This window comes from Geotrypetes seraphini, chromosome 12 (genome assembly GCF_902459505.1).
Source record: "Geotrypetes seraphini chromosome 12, aGeoSer1.1, whole genome shotgun sequence".
NCBI lineage: Eukaryota > Metazoa > Chordata > Amphibia > Gymnophiona > Dermophiidae > Geotrypetes > Geotrypetes seraphini.
In genome coordinates, this window is record NC_047095.1 from 68,105,581 (window position 1) to 68,130,979 (window position 25,399).

The 25,399-nt window shown below is 45.2% G+C and overlaps 1 protein-coding gene across 1 annotated transcript in view; it reads left to right on the forward strand.

Annotated features, from left to right (window-relative positions):
- LOC117346336 (phosphatidylinositol 3-kinase regulatory subunit gamma) overlaps nt 1–25,399 on the forward strand; it is a 374,335-nt gene that overhangs the window by 109,993 nt on the left and 238,943 nt on the right. Inside the window, exon 4 of the mRNA XM_033915736.1 lies at nt 12,627–12,758. Coding sequence (XP_033771627.1) covers nt 12,627–12,758 — 132 coding nt within the window. The remainder of the gene's footprint in view (nt 1–12,626; nt 12,759–25,399) is intronic.

Consider the following 25,399-nt stretch of genomic DNA (forward strand, 5'->3'; position numbering starts at 1 on the left):
ATTTGTTATTATTAACATGTTTTAAATTGTTCATGTATTTTATTGTAAATCGCTTAGTAAACTACGGATAAGCGATCCATCAAATGAAAAATAAACATAAACATAAACATTTTCACCTTCTGACCTGATTGCTGCCCCATGATTGAAGGGGAATAATATTTATTCATTCATTTCAATTTTCTATACCATCTACTTTGCATGAATGTATTCAGGTACTCAAGCATTTTTCCTTGTCTGTCCCAGTGGGCTCACAATCTATCTCATGTACCTGGGGCAATGGGGGGATTAAGTGACTTGCCCAAGGTCACAAGGAGCAGCGTGGGTTTGAACCCACAACCTCAAGGGGCTGAGGCTGTAGCTTTAACCAATGCGCCACTCTAGAAATCAAAAGATAGTCAAAGTGAGCATTGTGACATCACTGATGAGGTTGGCTCTTCGGCATTGGTGGAATGAGGCTTTATGATGTCATAGTACCACTCTGGTTATCAGAGGCTGAAACTTCTGAAACTATTTATTCAATTTTCTATACTATTCTGCCAGGAGAGCTCAGAACGGTTTACATGAATTTATTCAGGTACTCAAGCATTTTCCCCTGTCTGTCCTGGAGGGCTCACAATCTATCTCATGTACCTGAAGCAATGGGGGGATTAAGTGACTTGCCCAGGGTCACAAGGAGCAGCGTGGGTTTGAACCCACAACCCCAGGGTAACCACCACACCAGAGATCTCTGTAGTATACTATCAAATGAGTAGTCTTATGGAAGGAGAGTATACTATGGGCCCATGGCCTATGAGCAAAGGCTTCGCTTCCTGAGAGCAGTTGCACATTCATCCAGGTCATCCTCTGAGAGCGAAATGAACTTTGTTCCATCCCAACCCTGTTAGGTAGTCCGTTGCTTTTACATGTTTCTTTGTACGAGGGTGGTTCACAGTTCATATGGCTGACAGCTGGTATGAGAGTGTCGCTGGGTTGGTGGGTATCTGAACACTCAAGATGTCAAAAGGTTTGGATAGGGTATCACAGCTTCAGGAATCTCCTTTGGTTAAGTGTGTTGCAGAGATGACGTGAGATCTGCTGACCAAAACAAAAACCATGAGGGTAACATACAGTGTGAAGTGATCCTGCAAGCGGTAACTAGCACCCCCACATTATGGATGCGTGGAGCGATTGCATGACGGTACTTAAACATGTCCAAACTGTCGCCGTGAGTCTTGCCTTGGCCATAAGCTCTGCTAGAAGAGTTGGACCCATAACAGAGTTTGTTCATTTGTTTGTCCTCGTACATGGAACTTTTTGCCTCCAGGAGCTCAGAAAATACAATATAAACAAATAACAGTGAACAAGAAATAAGAGATGCATACATCACTGGAAATAATTAGAATAGACATTAGGTCATGTGACTGTAGGATCGGCCATTTCTTGCTGAAAGAAATAAGAGTTGGATTTTTTGGCAATATAAAGCTTATATCTGTAGAGCAAACAAATCTGGTTCCACCATCTGGCAAAGGTAACTTGTGAGAGGTCCCTCAAGATCCACAAATGGTTTTTAATGCAGCAACGAGTAAAGAATCAAACAATACAGCATCAAAATCATTTAAAGCACTTTTCAGGACAAGGGTTGCATAAGAAAAATGGGCCAAAACTGAACTGGAAACCCCAAAACAAGTACTTCATTTTCTACTAAACACAATTGGTGGCATAACCATAAGAGGGGGCTGGGCCTCCCACTTTGAGCTTAGCCCCCCCTCAAAATGAACATCTCCCTTGCTGCAGCTGGTGAGATATTTTGGTTTTCTATCATCTTGGTCCCAGTTTCTGCTTTTGTCTATGTTCTACTAATTCTCTTTCCGGGCCTCGGGATATTGTTATAAGCGATTCATCAAATAAAGGTCAAACTTGAAACTTGAAACTTGAATCCCGGTCCCATCCCTGCAGGAGTCCTATGAGTCTGGGGGGCATCCCCACGGGAGTCCCGCAGGACCTGTGGGATTCCCATGCAAACCTCTAGTCTGAAAAAGATATTGCCTTTTTGTGGATAACACAAAACTACGTAATAGGGTAAAATCCCTGATGGTATGGATATCATGACCAGAGATGTAGCTAAGCTGGAAGAATGGTCCAGAAATTGTCAACTAAGATTTAAAGCTAAAAACACAGGGTCATTTGTTTATTTTTCTATAGTTACTGAGGTGACATTGCATATTTTAAAGTCATCTGCCTTGACAGCTTTGAACCCCCCCCCCAAAAAAAAAAAATATAAATGATAATTAACATTTTCTCTGCGTATAGTGTGATTTGTAGTTTTTTTTAAGTTTTAAGGTTACCATTATGAATTAATAAGATAATATGTGGACATGAAAAATGAATGGAAGAAATTGGGGGCGGGACTAGGGTTGGGGTGGGACTAGTGTGGGATTGGGGCAGGGTTGGGGCGGGACTGACAATTAATAGATGTCCCCTTTTGATGAAAAAAATAAATGGTCACGTTAGTCATAATGCCTCATTCCACCAATGCCTAAGCTCCGTCCTCATCCGCACAAGCCTCAAACACTTGAAAATCCTAAGTAGCAGCATTCTAGAGCTCAGATTGTGATGTCATAATGCCTCATTCCACCAATGCCTGAGCTCCGTCCTCATCCGCACAAGCCTCAAACACTTTAAATCCTAAGTAGCAACATTCTAGAGCTCAGATTGTGATGTCATAATGCCTCATTCTACCAATGGCTAAGCTCCGTCCTCATCCGCACAAGCCTCAAACGCTTTTGAATCCTAAGTGTTTGAGGCTTGTGCAGTTAAGGCAGAGCTTGTAGGAATGGACCAGTGACAAAATCTGCGGGGATGATAAGGGGAAATTGAGTTCCTGAGCTGACGGGGGAAAAATGGTCCCCGTGTCATTTTCTAATAAGAAGCTCTTACTCGGTTTAGTAAAAGGAGCCCTTAGTTTTTATATAGTGCTGTTGGCTTGCACTGATGCATGAACCTGGGACTTCTAGTGCTGTCAGTCGGGTCCCTTTCGCAAGATGAATTCACTGAAATACATCAAGAAATATTTCTGAAAGCTGAGATCTGAAAAGCACCTACTGCTCCCATAACACCACTGTCTATTCAGGATGTCAAACCGCCAGCAAATAAAACCCCCTGTCTTCCATGGGCAGAGAGGGAATCCAGAACGCTTACATGATTGTCAGAGATCATTCGAAAGTGTTTCTTAAATAACATAATTGCCGCTAGCTATCTTCTCGGCAAGTTCATCGTGAATATAATTAGGGCAGCTATTAATACCACCCAAGCCTAGAATTACCAGTTCTCTCACAATTACCTCAGTTCCCAGAGACATAAATAAGCAGCATTATGCCATCTGTCAACATTACAATTGGAATATGATGTATCCAGAGGAGCCAGCTGGTGGGGCCTTAACGAGAAGAAATTACAGGTTTCAAAAACAGGTGACCGATGACTTAACTTTGTGTAAATAACCTGAGTCTGAAGACGGCTCCAGAGGAGCAGCTGCACGATGGGGAATGAAGCTGACTAATGAAGGGTCCGAGACTCCCAGGCCCACTGCCTTCCGAGCCCACCGGCCAGCTCAGCGCAGGGAGGGATCTTTGGCTTCTTTCAAGCAAGGCTGTGGAGTTGGTACAACAATCCTTCCGCACTGTCTGCTCTGGTTTTCTTCTGTCTAACTTTGACTTCGACTTCACTCCAATGTCTATTAAATCTAAGAAAAATTAAACTACAGAAACATAGGATATTTCTGTATACAGTAAAACCTTGGTTTGCAAGTGTTTTGTAAGACAAGCAAAACATTTGATTAAATTTTAACTTGATATACAAGGAAAGTCTTGCAATACGAGTACATACAGTACATACACATCACAACTGAGCCGATGGTTCTTCTCTCTAAGACATTGCGGGAGTGTAGTGACTGCTCTAAACGAGCGAGGTCTTGCAATACGAGTACATACAGTATACACGCGTCACATCATCACAACTGAGCCGATGGTTCTTCTCTCTCTGACGCTGCAGGAATGTAGTGACTGTTCTAAACGAGCGAGGTCTTGCAATACGAGTACATACAGTATACACACGTCACATCATCACAACTGAGCCGATGGTTCTTCTCTCTCTGACACTGCGGGACTGTAGTGACTGTTCTAAATGAGCAAAGTCTTGCAATACGAGTACGTATAATATTTTGTATTATTGGGTTGTGGAACGAATTGTCTGAGTTTCCATTATTTCCTCTGGGGAAATTTGCTTTGATAAACGAACGCTTTGGATTACAAGCATGCTTCTGGAACGAATTATGCTCGCAAACCAAGGTTTTACTCTATATAAAATTAAGGTTAATAGAACAGAAAATATATTATTTGAAGTTTGAGCAAAGACAAATGCAGTCATATGAAAATGTGCACTACAATGCTGCTTTTCATTTGAAGCTGAAAGTCAGACTTAGCACATTTTTTACCAACTCAGACTCGGACTCCACCCAAAATTGGCTCCATCTCCAACTGCTTTAAGGAGTCAACCTTACTGATAGCCAGATAAACCGATGCAGGGCTTTGTTCCAAAGGGCTTTTCCCCATTCTCGGACTATGGAAAAATATATTTCCTGAATATAGCCCATCCTGTCATGCCACTCTTGATCTTCCTTCTCACCCCCACATTTAATCAGATCAGTAAATATCACTCTGATAATCATATGATAGAGGATTTTATTCTAACTGTTCAAAAGGGTAATTCTTCCTTCAAATATCCAAATATGAAAAATATGATTTAAAATTTTTGAAAAATGTCCAAGTGAAAAATAAAGATTTTTGACAAAAAATTCAAATGTGTAAGGTTCCACTTGGACATTTTTCAAAAGTTTTAAATCATATTTATCATATTTGGATATTTGAAGGAAGAATTACCCTTTGAACAGTTAGGATAAAGTTCATTTTAAATAGGGAGGGTGGGGGAAGAAGCAAATGATTACAATGGATGAGGATCGGTGAAGTAGGTACTGGAACAGAGAGTTACGTGGGGACAGAAATCCCGCCCATCCCCGCCAGAATCCTGCCGTCCCTGCCAGAATCCCCTCCATCCCCACAAGGAATCCCCTCCGCCTTCACCCAACTCTGCGAGGAATCTCCTCTGTCCCCGCCCGTCTCCCCATAAAAGTTACTTGTCCCCATAAAAAGCTGCAATTACTTCTGACAGTTTTGATTTATTTTTTTAAGTCGTAGTTTATTTAAACCAACAATAAAATACAATATAAACAAATAACAGTGAACAGAAATAAGAGATGCATAGATCACCGGAAAGAATTAGAATAGACATTAGGTCATGTGACTGTAGGGTCGACCATTTCTTGTTGAAAGAAATAAAAGAGTTGGATTTTTTGGCAATATAAAGCTCATATCTGCAGAGCAAACAAATCTGGTTCCACCATCTGGCAAAGGTAACTTGTGAGAGGTCCCTCAAGATCCACAAATGGTTTTTAATGCAGCAATGAGTAAAGAATCAAACAATACAGCATCAAAATCATTTAAAGCACTTTTCAGGACAAGAGTTGCATAAGAAAAATGGGCCAAAACTGAACTGGAAACCCCAAAACAAATACTTCATTTTGTACTAAACACAATTGGTGGCATAACCATGAGAGGGGGCTGGGCCTCCCTCTTTGAGCTTAGCCCCCCTCATAATGAACATCTCCCTTGCTGTAGATGTTTTTGGCTATCTTCTACTAATTCTCTTTCCAGGCCTCAGGAACCCCGGTTCCATGCCCGCAGGAGTCCCATGAGCCTGGGGGGGGGGGGATCCCAGCGGGAGTCCCGTGAGCCTGGGGGGGATCCCTGCGGGAGTCCCGTGAGCCTGGGGGGGATCCCCGCGGGAGTCCAGTGAGCTAGGGGGATCCCAGCGGGAGTCTCTTGAGCCTGGGGGGTTCCCCGCGGGAGTCCAGTGAACCTGGGGGGATCCCTGCGGGAGTCCTGTGAGCATGGGGGGATCCCCGCAGGAGTCCCATGAGCCTGGGGGGATCCCCACGGGAGTCCAGTGAGCCTGGGGGGATCCCCACGGGAGTCCCGTGAGCCTGGGGGAACCCAGCGGGAGTCTCTTGAGCCTGGGGGGATCCCTGCGGGAGTCCCGTGAGCCTGGGGGGGGATTCCTGCGGGATTCCCACAATCCCCATTCCCATGCAGACTTATATACTGGAATAGCAGGAGCTATAAGAGGCCCTATGATCCCTTTCCAGTATTGTGATGCTTCTTCCCTTCAGGTGCTACTTTAACTATTGCTATAATTATTCAACAGAACAAAAAAATTTCTAAAAATGTATTCTTAATGCGGATTAAGGAAGTCTATTTTTACACTTAGGGCTCCGTTTAGTAAGCTGCAATAGCGGTTGTAGTGCACGCTTAGTGCGTGCTGAATTGCCCCACGCGCTAGACCTTAACGCCAGCATTGAGCTAGTTTCAGCCACGTAGCGTGGGTTTAGCAGGCTACAGTTATATTCTCTCGAAGAACGCAGAGAGAGGGGAGACATGATAGAGACGTTCAAATATCTTTCAGGCCGTACCGAGGTGGAGGAAGATATCCTTTTTCTTACGGTAACAAGAGGGCATCCGCTCAAACTCAAGGGTGGGAGATTTCACGGTGACATCAGGAAGTACTTCTTCACCGAAAAGGTGGTCAATCGTTGGAATGGCCTTCCACGTCAGGTAGTTGAGGCCAGCAACGTGTTCATCTTCAAGAAACGATGGGATAAACATGTGGGTTCACTTCGGGGAATTGCTTAGGGGGAGGGTTCTTTTGAGTGGGCAGACGTGTTGGGCCGACGGCCCTTTTTTGCCGACATACTCTATGTTTATATGTTTCGAAAATCCTGCGTGCATTAAAAAAGCTATCGCAGCTTAGTAAACAGAGCCCTTACTTTATTAATTATAGATCTGCATTACCTACACTTTTTTGAGGATTTGATACTTCCTGTTTGCTCATTGACGTGATCTGTGACACTTCCTGTGGTACATTATTTATTGAAACTAATGTTCTAGCTACAAATGTGAAAGAATGAATGCCGAAATTTAAGGATATAATAGTGCATTTGAAAGGGTTTGGAACCCATTGACATCATTTATTGAGTCACAATAGTTGTCATGTATCTTTTCTTTTTATTTGTCCTCCTTACACATCCAGGGTGGGAGGGAGGGAGATGGGAAAACATTATAATTATTATTCATTACTAGCTGATGCCCCGGCGTTGCACGGGTATTTAATTATAGCAATAACACTGTAAATGGATTCAAATAAAGATACTTAATAGTGGTGAATGAAATTATTTTTTAACAGCTTTATAAAAAGTACAATATTCAAATTATAATGTGAAGTATTTGACAAAATGAATACAATACAACTAACACAAAACTTGATTATAAACAACATTTTTAGTTTCACCTCCAGGAGCAAGAACATATAAATTCTTGGGTGAACCCACCCTTGAGCAAGCAACATAGAGTTGTCCATGGGAAAAACAGGGGGATCTTAAATCCACTCCACAGTAGGTAATAGTCTGTCCCTGTGATTTGTTGATTGTGATAGAGAATGCAAGTCTCACTGGAATTTGCAATCTCTTAAACTGAAAAGGAAGATCTGTTGGAATAAGTGGCATCCAAAAGTTTCAGTATTGATTTAAACAACTCAATATGCGGAAACTCAGGTTGAAAAGAAACTCCATGCAGTTTTTTCCCGGTTCAGAATGGAACCTGTGTTCCTAGTTCAGCATATGTGAGTACTCATGTAATGTAATAACATTATGAACTGGGGTGCATGAAGGAAACAGTTACAAACACAGTTAGAACATACAAACTCTATAGAAACATAGAAACATAGAAATAGACGGCAGATAAGGGCCCACGGCCCATCTAGTCTGCCCACCTTAATGTCCCTCCCCTACCTTTGCCCTGTGAATAGATCCCATGTGCCGATCCCATTTGGCCTTAAAATCAGACACGCTGCTGGCCTGAATCACCTGTAGTGGAAGACTATTCCAGCGATCAACCACTCTTTCAGTGAAAAAGAATTTCCTGGTGTCACCTCGTAGTTTCCCGCCCCTGATTTTCAACGGATGCCCTCTTGTTGTCGTGGGACCCTTGAAAAAGAAGATATCTTCCTCCGCCTCGATGCGGCCCTATATGTATGGTGTCCGTGGTAGAATAGAAACGATGTCCCTAGTGGTTATAGTGTCATAGAAAGTGTTTTATAGTTGGAATTACTGTGAGAATGGCAGCTTTTTACATCCTTTCCATTGACATGAATGGGTGAAATCTGATTTTCTGTTTGTAGCTCCGCCCATGTGTGCAGGTGGGCCGCGAGACCCCCAGAACATATCACCCCAGGTAGTGAGGGATCTGCATACCAAGTTTCGTTCAAATCGGTCAAGCCGTTTTTGAATTACTGTGAGAATGGCAGCTTTTTACATTTTTTCCATTGACATGAATGGGTGAAATCTGATTTTCTGTTTGTAGCTCCGCCCACGTGTGGAGGTGGGCCGCGAGACCCCCAGAACATATCACCCCAGGTAGTTGGAATTATTGTGAGAATGGCAGCTTTTTACATTTTTTCCATTGACATGAATGGGTGAAATCTGATGTTCTGTTTGTAGCTCCGCCCACGTGTGCAGGTGGGCCGCGAGACCCCCAGAACATATCACCCCAGGTAGTGAGGGATCTGTATACCAAGTTTCGTTCAAATCGGTCAAGCCGTTTTTGAATTACTGTGAGAATGGCAGCTTTTTACATCCTTTCCATTGACATGAATGGGTGAAATCTGATGTTCTGTTTGTAGCTCCGCCCACGTGTGCAGGTGGGCCGCGAGACCCCCAGAACATATCACCCCAGGTAGTGAGGGATCTGCATACCAAGTTTCGTTCAAATCGGTCAAGCCGTTTTTGAATTACTGTGAGAATGGCAGCTTTTTACATTTTTTCCATTGACATGAATGGGTGAAATCTGATTTTCTGTTTGTAGCTCCGCCCACGTGTGCAGGTGGGCCGCGAGACCCCCAGAACATATCACCCCAGGTAGTTGGAATTACTGTGAGAATGGCAGCTTTTTACATTTTTTCCATTGACATGAATGGGTGAAATCTGATATTCTGTTTGTAGCTCCGCCCACGTGTGCAGGTGGGCCGCGAGACCCCCAGAACATATCACCCCAGGTAGTGAGGGATCTGCATACCAAGTTTCGTTCAAATCGGTCAAGCCGTTTTTGAATTACTGTGAGAATGGCAGCTTTTTACATCCTTTCCATTGACATGAATGGGTGAAATCTGATGTTCTGTTTGTAGCTCCGCCCACGTGTGCAGGTGGGCCGTGAGACCCCCAGAACATATCACCCCAGGTAGCGAGGGATCTGCATACCAAGTTTCGTTCAAATCGGTCAAGCCGTTTTTGAATTACTGTGAGAATGGCAGCTTTTTACATTTTTTCCATTGACATGAATGGGTGAAATCTGATTTTATGTTTGTAGCTCCGCCCACGTGTGCAGGAGGGCCGCGAGACCCCCAGAACATATCACCCCAGGTAGTGAGGGATCTGCATACCAAGTTTCGTTCAAATCGGTCAAGCCGTTTTTGCGTGATCGCGGCACATACACACACACATACATACCTCCGATTTTATATATATAGATATCTATTTTATTGGAATTATACATGTGGTTTTATTTTCATTAGTTAAGGAGAGGAGGGGGGTGAAAATGTTTGTTGTTGAAATATTTGTATACTTAAAGTGCTTTTGTTTGTTTCGTTTGTGTTTAAATTCACTGTATTGCACTGTTAATAATTGAAAACTAATAAAGATTAAAAAAAAAAAAATTATTTATAACTCGCCTATCCTCAAATCTAAGTGGGGAACAATAATCACATACAAAATCGCAGAAAAAATACAAACCCATCACAAGAAAGAAAGAGCATAAAGAAAAAAAAAGAAAAAGAAATGCACATCCTCAAACTGTCACATGGTTTGTACACAAAGAAACGCCCAAACAACGTTTATGCCCCCTTTGCATATTCGATTGCCGCAACGACAGAGCTAAGGTATTCCACAGCGCCGGGCCTTGAACAGAAAGCATAGATTTGCGATTCCCCGTAAGCCTCGTGGCCGCCAGTGATGGAATTTCTAATCTCAAACTATCTGAACACTGTCGATCATGCAAAGGCCAATGATACTGAAAGAGAGAGCGAACGCTTGACAGACAATTATGCTGAAACACCTCAAACATCACATGAAGAACCTTAAATTCGACCCACATAGCAGCAGGAAGCCAATGAAGCTCTGGAAGTACACTTCTCCCTCCATATTCGCGGTTTCAGCATTCACGGTTTCGATTACAGTGGTGCCTCGCATAACGAACGCCTCGCACAGCGAACGCTGCGCACAACGAACTTCTTGTCTTGATTCGTACAACGGACTTCGTTTCATACAACGAAGTCGCCCGAGCTGCATCCTTCCGCGCAGTGTGCGTGACGCTACCAGCTACCCTCCTCCTCCTCCATCAACCAAATGGGAAGTTACATCATGAGGGGAGAGGAAGGAGGAAGGAAGCCGTTGGCAGCATACGCACTGTTAGAGCCCCGTGGCTTGTGTTAAAGTTGTTTACAGACTTCAACAGCAGCGGGAGAAAGCAGTCGCCAGCCCTGTTTCGCCGATCGAGGGGGGGCCCTGTTTCACCGATCGAGGGGGGGCCCTGTTTCGCCGATTGAGGGGGGGCCCTGTTTCGCCGATCGAGGGGGGGCCCTGTTTCACCGATTGAGGGGGGGCCCTGTTTTGCCGATTGAGGGGGGGTGCCTGGTGTTGCCGATCACTGCGGGGGGGGGGGGGGCGGGCTTTGGCAGAGGTGGGCGAAAGCAGTAAATGAGTGGAAGTTGGCAGGCCTGGGGATGGAAGGGCAGTCGAAATACGGTATGTTGGAGCAGGGGATGAGAGGGAGGGAGAGAAGGGGAAATATTGGACAAGGGCAGAAGGGATGCTAAATCATAGGGTGACAGGCAGAGAGAACAACAGGAAAAAGAGTGGAAGCAATCTTGAACCCTGAGGGTGAGGGAAGAGAGAGTTGGTGAGATGATTGATCATGGGGAGAGGGACAAAAGGGAATAGAGATGGGATAGGAAGATAGTGGAAGTAAAAGGACAGGGAGATGTATGTTTTTAGATGTATCTAAATAAAAATAATAACAAAAAATGTATCTTTTTTATGTCATCTTAGCATATTTTATGCAACAGATTCTGTAGTACAGAACGAATTATTTTTTTTAACATGTATTGTTATGGGAAAACGCGTTTCACATAACGAACTTTTCGCATAACAAACTTGCTCCTGGAACCAATTAAGTTCGTTGTGTGAGGCACCACTGTATTTGTGGTTTTTAGCCTGCTCGCTCCTCCCCCCAAATTATGTCAGCTTCCATAGAGAAATCGCTGATTCCAAGCGTTTATAGAGAAAATCGCTGATTCCCAGCACTTTCTTCACCGTGTTTTGCCTCTCCTTCAGGAAAAGGCCAGGTCTCCCACCATGCTATTCGCGGTTTCACCCTATTCACGACGGTTTTTAATAGAAAATAGCGAACAACATATGAAAAAGTTATTTGCGGTTTTTCTGTATTTGCGGTTCTGTTAATCCTCTATCGCAGCGAATACGGAGGGAGAAGAGTATCGGGTAGTTTGCCTGCTTAATTTGGGGTTGGGGCAATGATATTAGCAATGGGGGAAAGGGTCCAATTCAGCATTAGCGCCTGCAAAATTTGAGTGGGGCAGTGCCCCCTCACCCCCCAAGCGACACCGATGCAGTGGCAGAATTTGGATGGTTTTGCATGTATGCATCTTTCTATGTTTGAAACAGGTGCACGTTTATTCATAGCTCTGTATTATAAAGGTTCACCGGTGCCCATGTTGCCTTTATAATATACAAGAAAACACACCTAAATACTGCTAATAACCAGCAATACACATCGGTGTTATTAGCCCAACAAATTTGAAGGGCTATGGCCTCAGAATCGGAGCCTACGCACAGCAGTGCCAATCACAAACTGAGGATACTCTGCGTAGTGAAATCGCTCCTGCTCCAATCATTGGCCAACGCACATCAATTTTTTTAGAAAATTTTCAAAAGCATTTAAATGAAGCTATAGATACAACCCCTACAGGGTTACATTGTGTAAGTGCAAGCCAGGATATGAAAAACATAGACCAGAAAAGCAACTTAGCTTTGTAGCTGACTTGTCTTTACATTTCAAATTTGTTGGGCTAATAACACTGATGTGTATTGCTGGTTATTAGCAGTATTTAGATTTGTTTTCTACTATATTTTTATATACTGCTGGGGTGATTAGTTTTAGGTTATACACTTTTACTTTATAATATACAGACATAACATAGACATTTTTTAAAAATACTTTATGTGTCCTATTATGAAATCATTCCCACATGTCCAGTGACTCAAGGGGACCACAATATTCTCAGAGTTTCCTCCAGTGCTCTCCCAATGAAAAAAATGACTTGAGTTTTTCAGGTTCTCTGCAGTGGATTTTTATACATCACCCCCAAATGTGTATGACTGACAGCAGAATACCCTTTGCCATGTCTCCTTACAGATCTGACAGCTGTTGATATGAGCCTCTATGATACAGCTACGTTGGCAGAGGCACTTAGATGCTACCTCCGGGAGCTACCATCCCCTAGGATTACCCCTGTTCTAACCAGAAAGCTCATCTCTACTGCCCAAGGTAAGTCCAAGCTATAATAATAATAATAATAACTTTTTTCTTATATACCGCTATACCGTGAAATTCGAAGCGGTTAACAATAAAGATACATTTGACAGTACATGGGATAGAAACGGTTTACAATAAAGGTACATTTAGTCAGTACATGGGATACAAGTGGGTTACAGTAAAGATATATTTTGTCAGTACATGAGATGCTTTATGTGGTTTTCAAAAGAGATGGGCTGATCTTTGTCAGTCAGCTACAATGGCATCCACATGTTAACAGTAGTTTTGCATCAATATGCTGCTTCGGAGGGATTACAAGGATTTTGAAAACAGATGGGTTTTTAATAGCTTTCTAGAATTCATATATGAGGTTGATATTCTAACCATTTGGCCCAGTTTGGGATCCATAGGAGCGGCTTGATATGATAAGAGTCGGTTAAAGAATCTTTTCTGAGTGCAGCCTTTGACTGAAAGGAAGGTAAAACATGATCGGGAAAGTGTGGAGCGGCATGGCGACGAGAGCAAAAACTGAGCAGTTAGGTAGTTCGGCAGTAGGCCATGTAGGGCTTTGTAGACGAGTCATCCAAAGTTGACGGGAAGCCAATGTCGTTTTTGGTGGAATGGAGTTAAGCAATGGAAGTAAAACCCAGATGTCTCAATCCGTCCTCCTTTGTCTGCAGCCATAGGGTAATCCTAATCATATGTCATGCATAGGGTTACCGGATGTCTGGATTTACCCAGACATGTCCGGACAGCTTTTCAAAACCCGGCACTTTGTTCGGGTGTTGAAAAGCAGATCGCGTCAGGAGGGGCATCCGCGGATGCCCTCCCGACTGAGATGAGCAGGCTGAGGGGGGGGGGGCAGGAGCGAGGCTATGGGGCCGGATTTTACATACGTAGTCATGCAAAGACTTTCATCCCTAACTCAGAAGAAGCCAGCCAAAGCTGTTGAGGGATGTCCGCTTTTCTGATAAGTATGCTTGGGCTCCGACTTGGTCAAACTCAAATCCAAAGTTTTTGAAATGTAGATTATCGTCAACTGCTGCACTATAAGTCAGCCATTAACCAAAAGCAATTTACACATTTGCTATTACTAAATTTTTTTTTTTTTTTTTAGCAAAGGTATCGACTGTTTTTATTCCTTGTATTCTCTTTTATTTACGAGCATAAGAATAGCCTTACTAAGAACATAAGAACATAAGCAATGCCTCTTCTGGGTCAGACCCGAGGTCCATCGTGCCCAGCAGTCCGCTCACGCGGTGGCCCAACAGGTCCAGGACCTGTGCAGTAATCCTCTATCTATACCTCTCTATCCCCTTTTCCAGTAGGAAATTGTCCAATCCTTTCTTGAACCCCCAGTACCGTACTCTGCCCTATTACGTCCTCTGGAAGCGCATTCCAGGTGTCCACCACACGTTGGGTAAAAAAGAACTTCCTAGTATTTGTTTTGAATCTGTCTCTTATCAACTTTTCTGAGTTTACAGTCTTAACCTTTGCAACTGATCCTTGTAGCTTCTTTTTAACCATTTTCCTCATTTTATCATAGTCGCCCTTTTAAAAATTAAACACCCTCCAGCAGATTTAGCTTTTTGCGACGTTACTCCCAGTATCAGCTCAAATTTGGTTTTATATCCCATCTTCCCAGGAGAGCTCAAAACGGGTTACAAGTTGACATACATAACAAAACACGGTAAAACATAACATGACAAACATGGTATGGTGTGACATACAAATACGATAAGCCTATATTTCGGCATTAGACTCTCAAACGCTTTGAAAATTGATCCGAACATGATCAGACCTTCTGGAGTTGTTTCATCAGGTACTCAGTTTCCCCTGGAGACTCTGCTGCTGCTCTGCTTTTCCAATATGAACCATCTAATTCTCAGGATAGCTTCTCGCGTGAGATTTCTCGGACAAGCAGCTTCTGATTTGCATTATGCCCCGTCTCTGTCTGATTCTGTCCTGCTTCCAGATGATGGACCAGAATGAGGCCTGCTCCTAATTTAAACAGCTCTCGCTGCATCCCTCTGACATTTGGCAGAGGGATAATCAGGTTGTGAGTCAGCCTCGTCTAGGCTTGCGTGATGGATCAAAAATGAAACTCAAAGTCCAGTTGGGTTTGGCTCAGAGTCTGGGGGAAAAGGGCCAAGTGAGTTGGATCAGTGCGAGCTACAGGCAGTTCCAGCTCCAGAAGATGGACATTTTTTTTTGCCACACCTGCCCCTAGGTAAAGCGCAGGAAGTAAAATCCCATCCCAGATATTACTCCTTGTACCTTATAAACACTGGCACGGAAACAAGGGGGTGCACCAGGGCAGGAGTGAGGTGCATAAAGCTGTGTGTGTCAGCCTCAGAGACGTTGCAGGGCAGGAGTAAAGTGTGGAGAAAGGGCCTCAGTTGAACAAAAACCAGATTCCTCCCCACAAAATCTGCCGACTCTGCCACTGGGGTGACCTACACTGGCTCTATCTGGCAGTACCTTTAGGAAGGTTCCTGTAAATCAGTCTGAAGTGACTCAGAGCTCAGCGCTATACAGAGCCAGCCCCGAAAAAAAGCAGCTCCAAGGGTGAGTGGGAGGAAGAGCTAAAAATACTTGAAAAGAGATCAGCCAGAGGTTTCACAGAGCTAATCAGCAGAAAACTGACAGGCCCGGCATTCAGACTCCACTTGAAAGCAAAGTCAAAAATACACAATTCACAGTTTTATAGCAGTATTTGTGTGGGAGAGATCAGAATCCTTGATTTATTCTGATCCAGGAAATAATACCGATACATAGGAACATAAGACTAGCCTTACTGGGTCAGACCAATGGTCCATGAAGCCCAGTAGCCCCTTCTCTTGGTGGCCAATCCAGGTCCCTAGTACCTGACCAAAACCCAAGGAGTAGCAACATTCCATGCTACCGATCCAGGGCAAGCAGTGGCTTCCCCCATGTCTTTCTCAATAACAGACTATGGACTTTTCCTCCAGGAACTTGTCCAAACCTTTCTTGAAACCAGCTATGCCATCCGCTCTTACCACATCCTTTCGCAAAGCGTTCCAGAGCTTAACTATTCTCTGAGTGAAAAAAATTTCCTCCTATTGGTTTTAAAAGTATTTCCCTGTAATTTCATCGAGTGTCCCCTAGTCTTTGTAATTTTTGACAGAGTGAAAAATTGATCCACTTGTATCCGTTCTACTCTACTCAGGATTTTGTAGACTTCAATCATATCTCCCCCTCAGCCGTCTCTTTTCCAAGCTGAAGAGCCCTAACCACTTTAGTCTTTCCTCATACGAGAGGACTTCCATCCCCTTTACCATCTTGATCGCTCTTCTTTGAACCTTTTCTAGCGCCACTATATCTTTCTTGAGATAAGGAGACCAGAATTGAACGCAATACTCCAGATGAGGTCACATCATGGAGCGATACAGGGGCATTATAACATTCTTAGTCTTGTTAACCATCCCTTTTAAAATAATTCCTAGCATCCTGTTAGCTTTTTTGGCACCGCCGCATATTGGGTGGAAGGTTTCATCGTATCCTCTATGATGACACCCAGATCCTTTTCTTGGGCGCTAACCCCCCAAGGTGGACCCTAGCATCCAGGAGAATGTGGGTATACTCAAATGTAGAAGGTAGAAATAGTGGCAGTGGAACATGAAGTCCATTAGTGGAAAGAAAATATGTTTTTGTGTTTGAATAATAGAAAACAGCGCCATGGAAATTTAAATTCAACATAGCAGTTGTTGGAGATTTGAAAACGAAGTGCATAGGAATAACTGTCTGGGCAGTGAAATGTTAAGTGATTTGCCAAGAGTCACAAGGAGCTGCATTGGGAGTTGAACTCAGAACCTCAGGGTGTTGAGGCAGCTGCTCCAAGTACTAGACCACTCTTCCACTGAATGCATTGCAGGCTGTAAGTATGAAGGAGGACATCCATAGGTCAGAGAAAAAGGTTAGAGGCCCAAGAGCCACAACAGGGAAAAATACTCCAGTACCCTAGAATAATGTTTCTCAACTTCGTCAAGCCAAATTCCCCCTAAGCCTAACAAATACCAACCGAATACCCCTGCCCAAGCTCCACCCCAGACCTGCCCAAGCTCCGCCCTTGAGCCCACCCCATAATAATAGTACAAAATTAATGCAATCTCGTCCATCTATTTTTCATATGCACACAATATAATCTTATTAATACACTAGTGTTTAAGCCCGTTACATTAACGGGTGCTAGAGTGGATGTCTGTCTGGGATTTTTCTTTCTCTCTCTCTCTCTCTCTTCTAGGATGCTGTTTGTCTGTCATTCTTTCTGTCTGTGTCTCTCTCTGGCCCCCTGTCTGTCTTTCTTTCTGTCCCTGGCCCCCTGCCTGCCTGTATTTCTCTGTTGTGCCATGCCTGCCTGTCTGTCTCTCCGTGGCCCCCTTCCTATATCCATAATGTCCCAACCTATGTCTTAGTGCCCTCAATGCCTCCTTCCTATGTCCTTAGTCCCCACAGTTACGCCTTCCTATGTCCTTAGTGTCCCATCCTATGTCTAAACTAAACTAAACTAAACTAAACCTTAAGTTTGTATACCGCATCATCTCCACAGAAGTAGAGCTCGGCACGGTTTACAGGAGTTGGTATAGAAAGGAACTACAATGAAAAGTAGAAGGACTTAGAAAGAGAAGTTTAGAGGGACTTCGTATATCAATGAGGGAGGGGTCATTGCATTTTAGAGAAAAGCCAAGTTTTCAAATGTTTTCAGAAGAGTTGGAGGGAGGTCAGGCTCCGAATCGGGGTAATAAAGCTGTTCCAGAGTTCGGTGATCCTGAAGAAGAGGGAAGTCCCTAATTTTCCTGCATGGGATATGTCCTTAGTGCCCTCAGTGCCTCCTATGTTTTTAATGCCCCTTCCTATGTCCTTAGTGCCCCCAGTGCCTCCTTCCTATGTCCCCCTCACTGCCGTTCAGACTTTGTCCCACCCCCACCCTCCGAAGCCAGCCTGCCTCCCTCCCATCCCCCTGTGCAGTATAACCCTTGAGCAGCATGTTTCCATCTCCCCCCCTCCCGCCACTACCGCAGCCATGCAGCTGACCGCACTGACCCTCCCACCGCAAGATGACCGACGGGCCTCCTAGCTCCGGCAGCGTCCGCAGCACTCTGGGCATGCTGCTTCTCGGCCTTCTGCCCTGATTTCCTCTGCCGCGTCTCTGTCTCTGATGATGTCATCAGGGACATGGCAGAGGAAATCGGGGCGGTGGAGGGCCGCGAGGCAGCGTGTTTAGAGTGCTGCGGACGCTGTTGGAGCCGGGAGGTTTGTGGTCGTCTCACGGTGGAAGGGTTGGGTGGGAGGGTCAACAGGGGTTCAGGCGCACCGGGGAGAGCGACAACAACGAACTGCGTTACACGAACCCTAGGCTCGCATGCGCACTCCTACCTGCCAGGGACCTACTGATCACGGAACATGGAACACCCAAGTGGGAGTGCGCATGCGCGCTTAGGGTTTTATTATATAGATAATGATAACCACAAAATTTAAAAAAACACAGAGAAAATGTTATAATTTATATTTGGGGGAGTTTTCAAAGTAGTCAAGGCAGATGATTTTAAAATATGCAATATCACCACAGTAACAACTATAGAAAAATAGACAAATATAGTGCAAACTATAGATAGCAAATATAAATTCTCAAAACTGACCATTTTGATCACTAAGTTGAAAATAAAATCATTTTTCCTATTTTGCTGTCTGGTGGTTTCATGTGTCCTTCTGATTGTGCATCCAATATTTCTTTCTTTCTGCTTCCTGCATGCTTCCTCTCATCCAGACGTCATTCCATTCCCCAACCAACATCTCTCTGTGTCCCTCCATGAGTCCAACTTTTCTTCCTCTCTCCTCCACCCCCATTGGCAGTTGTCACCTTCTCTCTCTCTCTCTCTCTCTCTCTCATTCCCTCCCCTGCTGAAAAGGGAGTGAGGAAAGAGATCCAGGGTGCATCTCTTCTACTCCCTCTACTGCCACACCCAACATTTCTCCGTCCTTTCCACTAGTCCAACTTCTCTTTCTCTCTGTCTCCTGCACGCTTCCTCTCCTCCAGTCCTCTTTCCCTCCTCCAACCAACATCTCTCTCTCCATGAGTTCAACTTTTTACTCTCTGCCTTCTCCCCCTTCCCTTGAGTGTGACATTTCTCCTTCCCTCCCCATCTGTCTCTCACTCTCTCTTTCTTCATTAGTCCAATACTTTCTGCCGAAAAGCCATCAACGATGCCAGCGGGGACAAAGGCTACAAAAACGCCTCAGGCCTTGAAAATGAAAATAAATTTACTTGAAAGTATAAAGGGTGTGAAAGAAAAACAAGAAAGAAATAATGAAAAAATACAAAGCGGGAAGGCAAACTCGACTAGACAAAGTTTAGATACGTGTTCTTTACTCCGCGGAAAACGAAAAACTGCCGACCTGTAAGCCGGCGTTGGGCAGGAAGGCACTCGCGCATGCACGGTGCGGGCAATCTTAAAGCTTCTAAAGCTTAAAGTGACTGTACACTTTTACACTGTCCATACCGGGCTCCATGGATGACATCACCCACATGTGAGAATATGCTGCCTGCTTGTCCTGGGATAAAAGATCTTGCACTACCTACCGACCTACCTACTCCACACCGACACCCCCAGGATTCCCCTGCCACTCCCCGACTCCACCCCGACATCCCCAAGATCCCCTTGACACTCTCTGACTCCACCCAGATAACTCCCCGACACCACCAAGAGCCCACGAACCCCATGTATGACCCCTGTACCTTTATCTGATGGTCGGCAAGTGGTATGCCCACACTCTCTTGCTGGCAGGCCCGCCATTTCCTCTGGAATAAACTACCAAAGCACATGAGATCATTAGAAGATCTACTGAGCTTTAGGAAGGCAATAAAAACACATTTCTTCCCCTGACCCTCCATGAAAGTTTGCCAATCCAAATCCCCCTAACCTTCTGACGAAGGGCCTCAACCCTCGAGCTTCAAACGCTAAGTGATTCCTCCCATGTCAGACCATGCCATGTTTTCTCATTCAATGTTCTTCCACACCTTGTCCTACTGTTCACCATCTTTGTCCTAATACACTAGAATTTACTTTACGATATACCATTTGTACCATACTATGTCTACCGTGCTACCATGTTAGGGCACTGGTCTTTGACCTGGGGGCCGCTGCGTGAGCGGGCTGCTGGGCGCAATGTTACCACTGGTCTGACCCAGCAGCGGTAATTCTTATGTTCTTATCTCTCATACCATGTTCGCAACTCACTGTTTACTGTACCATGTCTTCCATGTTATGCACGCTTGCCATACCGTTTTTGCCAAGTCTTGTCTCTGTCATACTTGTAATACTAGGACTACCATGCTATGTGCTCTGCCATTCTACGCTCACGATGCTATGTCTTCCCATGCCATGTTTTGTCATTCTAGGTTTTACCACGCTTTGTTAATTATGTTTTGACATCTCTACCAGACAATGGTTGCCTGGCTATTTTTTTTACATACGATCTCTGAGAGTGTGGTTGCGGGGGTTATAACTACAGCCTCAACGTCCCGTGGTTGTTGGTTCAAGCCCATGATGTCCTCTATGATCCTGGGAAGGCTACCTGGTCCCCCATTGATTGTGAGCCCACTGGGACAGACAGAGGAAAATGCTTCATCCTACTAGAAAACAGCAAAATCCCAATCTTGACTAATCTAGTAATTAACTTGAGCTCATTCCCCATTCAACCCACGCTAAAACTCCTCGGAGTGCTGATAGACAGAGAGTGTACCATGCAACCACAAATCAACAAAATAAAGAAAACATCCTTTGCCACTATGAGCAGTGGCGTACCTAGGGGGGGGGCGGGGGGGGCGGGCCGCCCCGGGTACCAGCCCTAAGGGGGTGTTCCCGGCCTTGCCGTTCAGTCCCCCGCCACCCCCGAAGGACCGCTCGCCCCACTGACCTTCCTGCACCACCTGTGAAGCAGTCCGCAGCAGGATCGCGAAGTCAGCGTCAGCATCCCTGCGCTGCTTCCTGCGCCGCGATCCCGCCCCTCCTCTGACGTCAGAGGAGGGGCGGGACCGTGGCGCAGGAAGCAGCGCAGGGATCGCTGACGCTGACTTCGCGATCCTGCTGCGGCTGCTTCATAGGTGGTGCGCGGGGAGGCCAGGGGGGCGAGCGGTCCTTCGGGGTGGGTCGGGGCATCAGGCCTTCAGGGTGGGGCGGGCGGGCAGGCAAGCAGGCTTTCAAGGGGGAGGGGGTGACAGGCAGGCAGGCAGGCCTTCAAGGGGGGACAGGCCTTCGGGGGGGGTGCAGACCTTCAAGGGGGGCAGGCAGGCCTTCAGGGGGGTGCAGGCCTTCGGGGGGGTGTAGGCCTTTGGGGGGGTGCAGGCCTTCAAGGGGGTGCAGGCCTTCAAGGGGGGGAACAGGCCTTCAAGGGGGGAAAGGCAGGCAGGCCTTCAAGGGGGGGACAGGCCTACAAGGGGGGGGACAGGCCTACAAGGGGGGGGGGACAGGCCTACAAGGGGGGGGGACAGGCCTTCAAGGGGGGGTGCAGGCCTTCAAGGGGGGTGCAGGCCTTCAAGGGGGAGACAGGCCTTCAAGGGGGGGAAAGGCAGGCAGGCAGGCCTTAAAGGGGGGACAGGCCTACAAGGGGGGGGACAGGCCTACAAGGGGGTGGGACAGGCCTTCAAGGGGGGGACAGGCCTTCGGGGGGGTGCAGACCTTCAAGGGAGTGCAGGCCTTCGTGGGGGGGTGCAGTCCTTCAAGGGGGTGCAGGCCTTCAAGGGGGGGGAAAGGCAGGCAGGCAGGCCTTCAAGGGGGGGACAGGCCTACAAGGGGGGGAGAAGCTACAAGGGGGTGGTACAAGCCTTCAAGTGGGGGACAGGCCTTCGGGGGGGGTGCAGACCTTCAAGGGAGTGCAGGCCTTCGAGGGGGGTGGTGCAGGCCTTCAAGGGGGTGCAGGCCTTCAAGGGGGGACAGGCCTTCAAGGGGGGGAAAGGCAGGCAGGCAGGCCTTCAAGGGGGGACAGGCCTACAAGGGGGGGGGGAGAAGCTACAAGGGGGTGGGACAGGCCTTCAAGTGGGAGACAGGCCTTCGGGGGGGTGCAGGCCTTCGGGGGGTGCAGACCTTCAAGGGGGGGACAGGCAGGCAGGCCTTCAAGGGGGGGACAGGCCTACAAGGGGAAGGGACAGGCCTTCAAGGGGGGTGCAGGCCTTCAAGGTGGGACAGGCAGACCTTTAAGGGGGGACAGGCCTTTGGGGGGGGACCATGATTTAGAAGTACACGGAGGGAAGGGGGTGTTCAAAGAGACATGCATATGCCAAACTTTGGGGGTGGGGAAGAAATAATGGGTCTGAAAATAGAGGAGAGGGAGAGAGATGATGGACCATGGGATTTAGGGAGGGAAGGAACAGAAAGGGAGAGAAATTGGACACAAGGGATGGTGTGGAGGAGGGATAGAGATACTGGATAGGAGGGTAATTAGGAAAAGAAACGGAGAGATGGTGGACTCTGGGATGGTGGGGAAGGAGGGAGAGATGCCAGATGAAAGGGTATTTAAGAAAAGGTGGATCTGTGGAGGGAGATGAAAAAAAGGAAAGATACCAGACTTCCTGGGAAGGGAAGGGAAATGGAAAGGGAGGACAGAGTTGGCAGATGGATGGTTAGCATGCAGAAAGAAGGAGACCCTGGCAAGCAAGTTATCAGAAGAAAACCAGAGCCTTGGACCAACAAGATTTGAAATATAACCAGACAACAAAAGGTAGATAAATTAATTTTATTTTCTGTTTTGTGATTATAACATGTCAGATTTGAAATGTGTATCCTGCCAGAGCTGGTGTTGGACTGCAAACGTGAGCTAGGATTTAACAGAAAGAGGAAAAGTCCTTTTTGTTTCTTTATTTTATTTACACCACAGCGCCAGTGTGGTTAGGAGAAGCCAAAGGGGGTGAAAAAGCTATAAAACCCACCAGGAGTTTTGAAAAAAATCACCCAACTGGGCAGGAAAATCGAATTGAAAAACCAATTCAATAGGGCTGAATCGAATCAAAAATTTTTTTTCCTGTATCTGGCAGCATTAGTTTGCGCTACTGTCTTAGACTTTAGGACCTGGGATTGGGGAGAGATGGCATCCTCAGTACTTTATAATGCAAGTGAAACGAGGATTTGGTCAGACTTTTGAAGAGTCTGCAGAAAAAAAAATATTGTATAGGCCGGGGACATGAGACAGCAGGAAATGGGAACTTTTCTTCCTTCTATTTTTGTGAATGGAAAGGCTGAGGATGTCAGAGAGGTCAGTTAAAATATGTGCTTTATAAGAAAATATAATAATGTGTTTTATAAAGTTTATAGCATAGCTGGCCTACCCAGTGAGGTGTTTCTAGTGGTGATGGTGGCAGCGTGTCAATGTGTTGAGAGGAAGAGGTGGTCTGGGAAATTCTGCTGAGCAAACTCCGGGCCCATTTCCACCCCCCAGTTAGTCCACTCCACTCAACTGATTCACACACTGAGTGGGTCTTTGGGTGTTGTTTTGGGATCTCTTCCAGTGGTTTATCTCCTTCTGGTCCAAGGAAGGAAACTTTGTTATCCTTAGCATTGACCTACAGAATATGTTTGTAACAGCGCTGCTTGTGTGGCATTAGGCTATGTAGTGATCGAAAGAAAAAAACAGACCTTTGCACATTTTTGCACTATATGGTGGGTGTATGAGGAGATTCACATTTCCTGCACAGCTAAGTCCATGTGAAGTTACCTTGTGCTGTATTTGACATCTAGCAAGGTCTCTGTTTGAAAGGAAAGATCTAAACTTAAAAATGAAGTGGCCAGAAGTTATGGTAAAAGCAGATAGTGTAGCTGGTTTTAAGAAAGATTTGGACAAATTCCTGGAGGAAAAGTCCATAATCTGTTATTAAGACATGGGGGAAGTGTCTGCTTGCCCTGGATCGGTAGCATGGAATGTTGCTACTCTTTGGGTTTTGACCAGGTATTAGTGTCCTGGATTGGCTACCATGAGAATGGGCTACTGGGCATGATGGACTATTGGTCTGACCCAGTTAGGCTATTCTTATGTTATGTTCTCATCTGTAGGGGCCTTTGTTTTCACTTCTTATTTTAATGTATTTTTTTCTGGGAACTTATCAGTGTTTTTTATAATGGGAACAAAAATGGAAGAGAATTAATGTGTGTGGAATGGGGGGTAACTAATTTCTTCAGCTAAATAATTCAATCCACTTCAAACAGACATAGGAGAACTTGTGCACCATTCACACACCCTCCAACCAAAAACGTCAAAAGAAAAAAAACTGTTTGACAACCTCCTAGCCATTCGAGCTGCAACACTCGACCCCCAACTCTACAACCAATTGATATCAACCACAGACTGCAAAACCTTCAAAAAGAAATAAAAACCCTTCTATTCAAAAAACACATAAAACCGAACTAACACAATCAGAACTGTCCCAAGCATCACCTGCAACTACTCCATATGTACTTCTAATGTCATGACAATTTAGACATAATTTATGTTATGTTATGTTTGGAATAATGGTTACATATATGAGGTTCAATAAAAGAAAATTTTCACTGCCTGTTTCTATTCTGACCATTTATTCCATTTCATGGTTATTGCAAAAAAAAAAAAAAAAAAAATTTTTATACATGGGGGGGGGGGGGGTGTCAAAAAATGATGGGCCCCGGGTGCCACATACCCTAGGTACGCCACTGACTATGAGAAACCTAAGACAAGTCCGAAAATTCTTCGACGGAAAACAATTCCAACTCATGGTTCAATCACTAATCCTAGGCCTAATAGACTACTGCAACATACTATATCTCCCCCTGCCCTGCAACCATGATAAAACAACTTCAAACAACACAAAACACAGCCCTAAGACTCATCTATTCACTGAAAAAATACGACCACATCACAGAGGCACACCACAACTCACACTGGCTCCCAATACAAGCAAGAGTTCACTTCAAATTCCACTGCCTACTATTTAAAGCTATAAACGGAGACAGCCCAATCTTCTGGAACAATCGACTAATTCAATCTACCTCAACCAGACACAGGAGAACCCACACAATATTCACACACCCGCCAACCAAAAACATCAAACGAAGAAAACTGTATGACAACCTACTGGCCACTAGAGCAAACAACTCACCAATCTGCTGACTTCGACCACAGACTACAAAACCTTCAAAAAAGAAACAAAAACCATACTCTTAAAAAAAAAAAAAATACATAAAACCAATATAACACAATCAGACATGTCCCAAACTCCTCCTGCAATACTATCTACTTCTTAGCAAATTAGAAAATGTTCAAACTATTCCTTAAGTACTTCTTATTATCTTAACAATATGTAATTCTTAATATCATAACAATTCCTATGCAATCCGCCTTGAACCACAAGGTAAAGGCGGAATAGAAATCACTAATGTAATGTAATGATGCCTCATTCCACCAATAAGAGCCAACCTCATCAGTGATGTCACAATGGCTTCATTGTCCTAGACTTGGCTCCCTTTCACTACATTTTGATTTCTAGAGTGGTGCAGTTAGATAATTGCATGTCTGGCTCTCTCCACTGCAGAGAAGAGCCTCTGCTTCAGAGCTACATTTTGTCTGCATGGAGAGGGTTGAGGGACAGAAAAGTCTTTCCCTGAATGTTT